This window comes from Panicum virgatum, chromosome 1K, assembly GCF_016808335.1.
Source record: "Panicum virgatum strain AP13 chromosome 1K, P.virgatum_v5, whole genome shotgun sequence".
NCBI lineage: Eukaryota > Viridiplantae > Streptophyta > Magnoliopsida > Poales > Poaceae > Panicum > Panicum virgatum.
The window spans coordinates 13032706-13044209 of NC_053136.1; the positions used below are offsets into that span (position 1 = coordinate 13032706).

At 46.5% G+C, this 11504-nt stretch overlaps 1 protein-coding gene across 1 annotated transcript; it reads right to left on the minus strand.

The window, feature by feature from the left end:
* Positions 1 to 2072: 2072 nt before the first annotated feature.
* On the minus strand, positions 2073 to 4563 carry LOC120652761 (G-type lectin S-receptor-like serine/threonine-protein kinase LECRK4). Its single transcript, XM_039930687.1, has one exon. It carries the CDS (start codon positions 4561 to 4563, stop codon positions 2101 to 2103), a length of 2463 nt encoding a protein of 820 aa, XP_039786621.1. The 3' UTR covers positions 2073 to 2100.
* Between the last annotated feature and the right edge of the window lie 6941 nt (positions 4564 to 11504).

Below are 11504 nucleotides of genomic sequence, written 5' to 3' on the forward strand. Positions count from 1 at the left end.
ATACGGACATATATTACTGATATCATATTTATTTTCATATTTTTGTTCGAATACGGAATCCGATACGGGTAGTGTTAGTTTTTGCCGGATAAGATTGTGATAGATATCGACATCATAAAAATGTAACTTTTTTGTATTCGGATACAGATCAGTTACGGATATGGAATACTCAGAATTCGAATACGGTCGGAAAATATCCGTACCATTTACATCCCTACCCCCGACGACACCGGGCACCACCGACTTTGGCCCTCAGGCTGGCTTGTTTAACCCCGGTGGCCGCCTGGTCACTGCTACACCTGGCTTCGCCGGCACCAACGCCATGGCCGGACCTCCGGCGACCACGACATCCACGGCCCCGACGACCTATACGACGCATTGCCGGTACTCACATCACCACCATCAGCGGCAAGTCCCTCCTCGACGTCCATGGCCCCTCGCCCGCCCGCATCTTCGATTGCGTGGTGGCCAAGGGCCGCCAATCGGGGATATGACGTGGCACTTGGAACCCTGCCACCTTGGGACTCTCCTCCAACCAGTGAGGCGCCGGCCATGGTCGGCGGCCGGCATCAGCCACAACGCATATGGGGGTGGACGGCTCAAGAAAGAAGGGGAAGAGGAGGCGAGAACGGCTAGGCAACAGCGCACATGAGGGCCAGTGGTGGTGCCCCCAATAGGGGCCGCCGGCGGTGGTTCACGGGGTGGGGACGAGTTACCAGGTCATGAAAGATGCGACATTCTAAGATGACAAGATGAGTACCTACTACGAAGAATTTCACATGCTCGAGGAAAGATCCGACAACATCAAGCTCCACCACATCCTCTGACAGGACAATGAGGCAGCCGACTTCCTAGCAAAGCTGGCCTTGAGCTGAGAGGCCGCCCCAATGGGGATCTTCGTCAACGACGCTCATGAGTCGTCGGTCAAACATGACTGACCGCCCAATCCACCAGAAGGTCAGAGCATGCTGGCTCAACTGCCCGCGTCCACAGCCGAGCCTGAGCCGACCCCAGAGCCGCTTGATGAACTCGACTCGAGTCAAGGGTCAGGGAAGGGTCCCGACCGGGTCGACATGAGCCAAAAGTTCCTGGCGATCAAATCGAATTGGATCGCAACAATCCTCAGCTACCTCGAGCACGGCATCCTCCCCACTCACGAGATAGAGGTGCGACACCTCGTCCCTCGGGCCAAGTCGAACGTCGTGGCCGGAGACCACCTGTACAAGAGGAGCGCGTCGGTGATGCTGCTGAAGTGTATCACCAATGAGCAGGGTCAACAGACGCTCTGTGTGGGGGCATCTGCGGTCACCATGCGGTGCTGAGATCGCTAGTCAGGAAAGCCTTCTGACAAGGTTTTTACTGGCCGACCACCTTCGCGGACGCCCAGCACATCGTGCACACCTAGGAAAGGTGCCAGTACTATGCACGAAAGACCCACTTGCCCACACAAGAGCTCCAAACCATCCCGATCTTGTGTCCTTTCTCGGTGTATGGGCTGGATCTGGCCGGGCCCTTCCGAAAAGCGCCCGGGGGCTACAACCACCTCCTTGTGGCGCCTGGGGGCTACGACCACCCATCGGCAGGCCGTCGCTCAGATTCGCTTGGATGATGCGGTCGAGTTCTTCCTCGACATCGTCTACCGCTTCTGGGTGCCCAACTGATCATCATCGACAAAGGGATGCAGTTCAGTAGGAAGAAATTCATATGATTCTGTGGTGACTACCACGTTCAGGTTGACTGGGCCTTCGTCGCGCACCCCCAAACCAACGGGCTAGTCGAGCTCGCCTACCGAATGGTCCTACAAGGCCTGAAGTCGCGCATCTTCAACCACCTCAGCAAGTTCGTAGGGTGATGGGCGGGAGAGGTGCCAGTCGTGCTATGGAGCCTTTGCACGAATCCCAACCGATCCACGGGGTTTACCCCCTTCTACACATGATCCAAAATAGTATGTGCTCATAATAAATATTGATCAACTTGTAGGTTCTGCTTTAGTTGAATATTTTTAGTGAAAATATTCATGAAACACCATAAACATGCAAACACTTTTTTTATTGACTAGCGATGTAATACAAGCTATATATTAACACCTTGCATAAATATTTACTCAATCATACTACTAGAGTTATAGTGGGTTCCACTGCCACGGCTTGGTAGGAGGGGCGCCAGGAAGTCATGAACCCTCGGAGGGTCATCAGGTAGAGGGTAAACTTCCATGGTGCCCTCCATCATGTTCACCACGTTCCGCATCGTTGGCCTCGTCGACGGATCCACTTGCACGCACCAAACCGCAGTGCGTGTGAACCTCTCCACTCTTTGCAAGTCTTGTAGTGCACTGTCGTCGCCCTGCACAATACGCTCAATGTTTCCATCTCTAATCATGTCCAATACCCATGCTCTTAGTGTCACAGGTATGCCTGGGTCTGAGTCATCATCATTGCATGGCAGCCCATCCTCACTTGGGTATTTCCTGCAGCAGATCATCTCCAAATGAACAATACCGAAACTGAACACGTCCACCTTGGTGTCCACCTTCCTCTCATTGTTGAACCACTCTGGTGCAAGGTAGCCTAACGTACCTCGAACATGGGTGATTGTTTGTTTCACCTTGCTGCCGTTGAGGAGCTTGGCAATCCCAAAGTCCGTTATCTTGGGGACACACTTGTCATCCAGCAGTATATTATCAGGTTTGATGTCACAGTGGATAATTTGAGAGGTGCAGCCATAGTGCAGGTATTCTAACCCTCTTGCGATAGCTATTGCTGCCTCAGCACGCCAACTCCAAGATGGTCTCTCAGAATTGAAAAGAATGTCACTGAGGGAGCCTCCTGGCATGAACTCAAACACAAGCATTCGGTGCACACCTTCCTTACAATACCCAACCATTCGAACCAGATTCTTGTGGTGGATCCTACCAATGGATTGAACCTCATTGTCAAACTCGACCTCCTGATAGTCATCTGTGCTCCTGAGCTCCTTCACAGCAACGTCATGTGGTTCTAGAGACTTAACAATGCCATGGTAAACTTTGCCAAAGCCCCCTTGGCCCAGCAACTTGCTGAAGCCATTGGTTGCTTGGTGGAGCTCCTTGCGAGTGAAAACCATCACGCTCAAACGGTTCTTTCTTGCTTTCTTAGTGATGTAGCAGTATACTAGGAGGATGCAATTAGTGGCCAACAATAACATGCCTAATCCAGCAATGACTACATAAGGTAGGATCAAAACAGGTGGTCTTTTTGTGCGAACCTTTATCATTGTCCTCATAGTTGCGTCATTTGCTTGCCGCCCAGTTGTAAGCATAGCAGCCTCTACACAGCTATATCCATCAAACAACACAGCTCCACATAAGCAATTATTCAAGCACAAATCCTGGCATTGCCCCTCTGTAACTGATTGGTGCCACTTGTAGTAGATTGAGTTTACCCAGTACGTGTTCGGCAACTCCATGAGCTTGAACTCAGAAGCATGGCGCTTCCCGTGGCAGCTATCTGGAAGAAATGTTGGGGTGCAGCCTTTATACCTAAATTGAGTATCCAAGAAACTATAGCCACTTGCACATTCACAGTCAAGCCGCTTGTTAGCACGGTATATACAGTATGAGTACGGTCCACACATACCATGTTGACTATTTGTCACCATTGTGCAGCCATCGCTCGGTATCAGGTCCATGACAGACCATGTGGCACCATTGCCAGTGGTGTTCTTGGGGAGGATGTAGACACGGAAAATGCCATCTGGATCGAGCTTGGCGTGCTGGTAGAAGAGCCTGTTGGTGGGAAACAAGGACTGAGGAGTAGTCAAATTATGCTTAGTGCCATCTGTGAGCAGGTAGTAGAGGTGCCCGACGAGCCCGGCGTCGAAGAAGAGAGTTGTGTTCCCAACACAACAAGTGTGGGTGCTCCAATAGGCACCGTTGGGGTTAGTATCTCCTGGTAGGTCCACTATGTACATAACAATGTTGCCATCACTCTGCACATTAAAACTGAAACGGCCGACCAAGAAGTCCATGTCCGAGCCCCTAGACCGAAGACTTGATCCAGGGGACATGGATTGGCCTGGGAGTAGAGTATCTGTGGGGTGTGCAAAGGTTTCCCAAACAACTGTTGTACCATCTGAGGCGACAAATTGGAGGTTGCCGTTGTCTTGTAACACGAGAAGGGAGCCATAGTTTAGGCTAGGGTCTGTGTAAGGGTTCCACAAGGAACTGTTGCTGCCAGGATTTGCTAGGGAGAGCTGGCCAGTGGTGGTGAGGCTCAGAACGGACTGGCCTGCGGCGACCACGGCGGAGCCTGAGCCCGCGTCTGTGGCGAACCACACGACCCTGCTAGCATCAACGCAAAACCATAGCGCCAGGAGGAAAGAGTTGGATGTGCTGGCGTCATCGAGGGCATGGAAACCAAAGGCGAAGTCGCCGGAAGGGCTGGTGATGTAGTTGGGTGGCTTCAGGGTGTCACCGGCGGCTAAGCTGCTTGGGCTCAGGGCCAAGAGCGCGCACGGCTGCAGTAGCATGTCAAGGAGGAAGAGAGCAAGGTGTAGGCCGTGAACAACGGAGAGTAATGGCTTCATGGCTGGTTCTTCTATAGCTCTATGCCTCGTACGTACATCTGTTTGCAGGCTAGCTAGCTAGTAGAATGGCTCTGCAAGGATAGTAGAATAGCTAGCTGCAAGGAGCTAGGAGGTTGTACAGAATGCTACCTTATTTATGCCTTCCTATTCCTAAAAGGACACGGCAAGCCAATGTAGCACGCACAACAAGGAAATTGTACACAATGCAGTTGAATAATGTGCCCCTATACCTGGACTTAACCCCTGATGAATCAAGTTGCGGTCCTTTTTTCTCCAAACGGTTTTCTGACTCCATCCATCATCCTCAAGGTTGACTGCTCTCCGTTTCAAAAAAAAAAAAGGTTGACTGCTCTCGTTCACCAGTTGCGTCGTTGTCGGATGGGCCATGGGTGATGGGCCGCGGCGCATCTCTCGACGTGGTGACCATAGCACCGACTAGAAGCTCGATCCGCAGGACGCGGGACTCCGTTTGTTCGCTTCGAACGCCAACAGCTATTTCAAGAGAAAGGACAATAATTCATGCGAGCAGACCGTGCTTTCCGATCCAATGGTCAGAGGTCATGCTTTTGACATCGCTGAATGCTCTTGACCTACAATTACGCGGATACGTCTCGTTTGAATGGGGACAAAACTAAAGGTTGAAGTTGGGTTCATCATGATTTGGTCGCCGGTATGGCTGTTGGAATGTGTCCAAATACATGGGTAATACGAGGTAACGTGAACTACGGGTTTTTTTTTTCTCCTAACAGTAGCATCACTTGGTTGGTAGGATAACACACTACAGGAAATTACAAGGTCATTTCTACTTAGAGAATTGAAAAGAAAAAAACAAGGGAAATCCATCCAGCCGACCTTATTTTCCTGCTTGATCGGATAGAGGTAAACAAGTGAAACAACTTGCGATTAGTTATTTTCCATGCAAATCTGCATATACTAGTAGAGAAACCCACATACATCTCTTTCATTTGTCTCGGTTTAGTCCCGGGTCCAAATTTTATGGATGTCAATTCAATCCCTTCTGGTAACACGAACTGGGACTAAAAGTCATCAATTAATCTCGATTGGAGTTATCAACTAGATTAAAAGGTTCTTTGCAAGCTAGTTTAAATGGAAACCATTCCATCTAGAGTCATATATGCTATATAGGTGGATGGTAAGAAAGCCACTCACGAGATAAGAGGTCTTGGGTTTGAGTTAGTCCCGCGGAACGCAATGGTGCTTGTCATTTATGTTTTTAGGTCTAGCAGGCCTTTTAGTCCTGGTTGCTACAACCGGAACCGGTTTCTGTGTTGGTGATACTTTAGGTCACGTTTGAATCATCATATAGGGTTGAAGTTTAGCCCAAACTAAACTTTAGGTGACTAAATGTTACTCCATATCTATTTCGATCCTACAACCAAAAATTAAGTGCTTGATACATGGGGACACAGAAATGTCCTATTACCCTTCTTGCTGGTGGAGGGGGGGGCAAGGGCAACTCAACCGAGCTCTCAAATTTGAGCCCCTATTCCTCTAGATGAGTATCTCTCGTCCAGATTCCAGACCCCTACTTTTCTTCGTACTCCAACCGAACTCTCGTATACCTCCCAACATCTTATCTTCCTCTTTCTTTATTGATATCATGTAACCAACAATCTAAGAATTATTTATGCAAATGGTCGTTACTATACCAATAATGATTTTCTTAACGACTATATTTCGTACTAATAATTTTTAACGGACTTATTTGTAACCATTAATTTCAAACGATTATATTGTAACGACTACATTTCAAATGGCTATATTTCAAACGGCTATATCCCAATGACTATTTTTCAAACCGCAGTATCTTTCATCTCTATATATACAAGCTCATTCACCTCATTCTGCAATGTGACATTCACATTATTCTCCACCAAGTCCAAAAAGCTTTGCATGTCCATCTTCTGCAGTTGAGCACTAAAAAAATTAAAGAGCATCAAATAGCATGGGGAAAGAGGGTGCTGCAAATAGCTGTGTGCACAGCGAGGCAGGGCGCCTCCGCCCCCCTTTGGCATGGCCTTGGGGCACCACCGGCCTCGGGTGCCTCGGGCTTGGCCGCGAGGCGGGGCACCTTCGGTCTCCTCTGCCACGGCCACAGGCAAGGCCCCGCCAGCCGCCTCGGGAGCGAACGCGGGGCGGGGCGTCGCCGATCCCCTTGGCCGCGGCCACAGGAAAGGCGCCGCCAGTCCCCTCGGGCGTGGACATGGGGCGGGGCGCCACCGGCCAGACTCCATGGCCACCGGAGATGAGAAATCGACGTACATACCGTGGGAAGATCTTCATCGACGGCGTGAGGAAAGCTCCGTAGAAGCGCAGGAGCACCGGCTATTGCCCCCGTCGTCGGATGAGGGCTCGGTAGAGGAGCTCTTACGAGTGAAAGTCCGAGGGTGGGGGGGATGAGCCGCCTCATCCGATGGGGGTGGGATGAGATACCGGTTGGAGGAAGTTTTTTGCATTTCACCCCTCATAGATGTGGTAGGGTTCCAAAAAGGATCTCGGTTGGAGTTGCCTTAAGAACGCAAGGTAATAAGTGGAAGGGAAAGATGATATTCTGATATTTTCACAATCTGTTGGTTCCTCTAGGTTGATTTTAATCCAAATTATATGTGTTTTGAAAACTAATAGACTAAAGTTTAGTTGAAGTGGTCTAACTTTTAGTCCACTTGTTTTTTGGATCATCTAATGAATTTAGACTTAGTCTAAAATTTAGCTCATGAATCCAAACGAGATCTTATTCAGATGTCCCACTTAATTAATGATAAAAAAATCACCATGATCGTAACATTCTACTGGTTGATCACAGCTTTCTTGACTTTGCTGATAACTAACACCACGTTGATCTAACCTGGTGCTAATGCACTAGCGTAAAAAATATTTTATCACCATTTAGTCTCATCATCACCCTGTCGAGGTGAGCGACAGTGTGATTTACGGAGTTAACGGAATATGCACAAACTCATGGTCTAGAGTTATTTCCCAAGCCAGGGTGATTTACGGGGATCGGACTGTAATTCTGGACATTCCTAGACTAAGGTAGAGTTCCTCGTGGAGCTCCGTTCGGTCCAAAGCTCGCAGGAGACTTCAACCTGATCCTAGACGCCAGAGACAAGAACAACATCAACAGATCGAAGAAACATGCACAGGTTCCGTCGTTTCATTGATGAGCTAGAGAAGGAACATGGGCAGGTTCCGACGTTTCATAGATACGCTAGAGCTGAAGGATGTGCCGGACGCGGCTCACAGTTAGGCCAGTCTCAGTGCATAGTTTTCAAGGCACTTATACCGATGCTGATAACTAGGTAACTGTGCCGGCTCAGTTTAATAGGAATGAAACTCCTCTCTCATTCTATGAAACTATTTCTTTGCCATGTCAGTAAAATTGATGATGTGGCGTACAATTAAACCATTGAGACTGGCATTAGGGGTTGTGCTTGTCTGCTTCAATGGTTGTTTCATTTCTTATAAGCTGTTAATCTCTCTAAAAACCGTGTGTGTGCGCCCGGATTGGTCTGTGTTGTATCTTGTTTACTCTCCTTAATAGAACGATGATACATACCAAGTTCTCCTACATATTCTTGAAAAAAAATCCTGGCCATTCCAGGCCTAATAAAAGAACAAGACCCAAAATGTCATTCTCTAGAAGAGTGCATGGCGTGAGAGTTGGAATGAACCGGTCATTATTCCCATCCAAATCCGCAGGTCCTTTATTCACACGCCACAGGAACCTTTGTGCCACGCCCAATTAATTAATGACACAAAAAAAATCGCCATGGCCTCAACATCCTGCTGGCATGTTGATCGATCACAGCTCTACTCCGCGGCTAATTCAATTGGACGTCGACATTTCTTTTACTTCTTTTCTTTTCCTTCTTCTTTCTTTCCATGGACAAATGGGAACTGACGCTACCAGTCCGTCGTTCTGACGATGCTGCGTTTCCTGATGACAGCGCGTTCAGCTTCTTGAGATGCCGTGCATCTTGGAGGTGCCAAGACGCTTGCTGCAATCACCAATCTGAAGAGAGACTGGGCATGGGCAATCAGCAAGACTTGCAGAAACCAAGCCACACCCTGCCGTGTCTTCCAATCCCGACCATGCAGCTAGCTCCGCTCGGCTCCGGCTCCGTGCACTTGGCCACACCCTGGCACTGACTTTCGCCCGTCAACGGCGATGGGGCCAGGGCGGCGTTTCGCCGTCTCGGATTCCAGGGGTGGAAGGGCACAAGGCGCAAGAGGACAGGTCCCCGGCGGCCCGAGATGGCGGAGCACACGTAGCATCGGTGATAGCTGACACGGCGGCGGTGACGGACTGACCGGCCGCGATTGGGCCGGGAAAACGCCACCGCGTCCCCGCTTGCGTGGTTGACGCGGCGCCGGAGGCTCCGGCTGGTCTCCGGGCAGTACATTGTGCCGGTTACATGTGACAAGGCGCGGTGAGGGCAACAGGGATTGGCAGGTTGCGACGCATTTGCACGGCTGCGTTTTGTAGCCACGCGCGCGCGAGGCGGGCTGATCATCGATCCTCGCGTGGTCCAATGTAAGTCCCTGTCAAATGGGGAATGATCGATCCCGTGGGCATATGTATGGTCGGGTATAGGATCCTATGCAACTTGGATGGATCAAGCTGCTTGCTTCATTTTTCTTGCGAAATTCTTGTAGTGAATATAGTTTATCAGAGGGTTTTACCGAGATGCTACGCATCTTGAAATTTTTGCATATGTTCTCTTAAGAGGATGCACTGCTTTTGGTTTTAGGCTCTAACTAGAGCCACCCGCGCATTTGCGCAGGTAGACATTATCGTCTCTAATGTTAAATTTTAAATTATTTAATTATTTATATTTATTATTTGTGCGGCTAGGTGTAAATATATTTAATGTTACACTTTTTTAATCGGCTTTCATAAAATAATTTTTTTTGAAGAAAATCAAGATCTATTAAAGCTATTTTGAGGATCAATAATTTGATTTTATTTTCATACTTCTTCTATGTTTGAATTGGATACCATTTTGAGATAGTTCTAAGTTTGTTATTGTATACTTTGAATAAAAATTATTTAGTTTTACTAAAGTGTAAATTTTTTAATAGTACTCAAAGTTGTGTTTTGAGGATCGCGTTAATGGCAAACAGATTATTATTCATTTGGATGTGGTATTATTTTTGACATAAGAAATTTTTTGAGTATTTTTTAGGTTTATGTGTCACAGTTAATGTTGAAGCATAATGTTTTTATTTATTCAATTTGAATTTTAAGTTAATGGTTTGTGGCAGCATCTTGGCGTCTTCCTGGTACTCACTCACCTGCTGGTATTGCTGCTTCTTGTTTGTTGTTATCTTGGTTGCTGAGAGACAAAAAGGAGAGGTTTACTCTCTCGTTCCCAGCTTAAATCGTAGAATCGATAGAGCGTGTGAATCCTATTCACCCCCCCACCCCCACCCCCCCCAACCAAGAGCGTGTGAATCCTATTCACCCCCCCCCCCCACCCCCAACCATTCATTTTTTGGTTGTTGCCTCTAATCCAATAATAGTTCCTCCACACTCCACTCCTCCGCGTCGTCCACTCCGTATCCACGTTGGCTTATGGCCTTTCCTTTTTCTCATTTTCTTTTTCCTTTTTTCTTATTTTTTTCTCATCCCCTTATCATTTCCAATGGAATATGGATCTAGTGCACCTATTTTGTTTCTCTCTTAACCTTGCGTACTCATTTAATCAATTCAAATGAGCTGCAACTAATTTGACTAAGACAGTGAGATAAACAATGGTTGTCATAAGGTTGTTTTTTTATTTTTTCAGCATCATTTATTAGTTTCAACATGACTTTTAACTGAAATGTTAGTAAATAGAACATATATTAACTTTGTCTATACATGTTTTGATTATATGCTAAAAATAATATTACAATTATTCAACTAAAATGATAGTATTTCTTAGTAAAATGTGAGGCTACAGCTTTTCTACTTTTTTCAGCGAGGTGTTGTGGTGTGCAAATATTTTTCTGAAGCTTGTCCGGAATTTTTTATCAATGTTTATGCCTGTAGAAAAAATGAATTAAATATTGTGATAGTAATTTTTAAGAATCTTCTAGCTTATACATCGCTAGTTGTTTCGAGTCTCATTACTATGTTACATATTGAATTAGTTTCATTATAATGACATGATAGGCTATATTTAGTCGAACACAGTGGTATTTTGGGCCGATTTTTATCGTAACGGCAGTGGCGGGTAATTTCAATTTCTCTTATTTTCTCATATTAATGTGAGAATTTTTAGGGCTTGAGATCGAATGTGGAGGCTCCATTTGTTGGCTAAATAATAAGATATCTTAGTACACTGTGAGGCTACAACTTTTTTACTTTTTCCAGTGTGGTGCTATGGTCTGCAAATATTTTTCTGAAGCTTGTTCGGAATTTTTTTATCAATATTTATGCCCGTAGAAAAAATGAATTAAAAATTATGATCATAATTTTTAAGAATCTCCTAGCTTACCCAACGCTAGTTGTTTGGAGTCTCATTACTTTTCTAAATATTGGATTAATTTCTTTATAATGGCGTGGTGGGCTATATTTAGTTAGACATAGATGTATTTTGGGTCGATTTTTATCATAATGATAGTGGTTGGATTAATTTCTTTATAATGGCGTGGTGTGCTATATTCAGTCAGACACATGGGCATTTTGGATCAATTTTTTATCATAATGGTAGTGGTGGGTAATTTTAATTTTTCTTATTTTTCTCCGATTAATGTGGGAATTTATAAGCCTCGAGAGCGAATGTAGAGGCTCTGTTTATTGGCCAAATAATAAGATAATAGATTGCAAGACACTAAGGACCAAGAGAATCGGAGTGAAGGGTCAAGCGTGTAAGTTTTTTTAGAGATTACAAAGAGTACAACTCAGACACTCACAACGCACGCACACTTACACT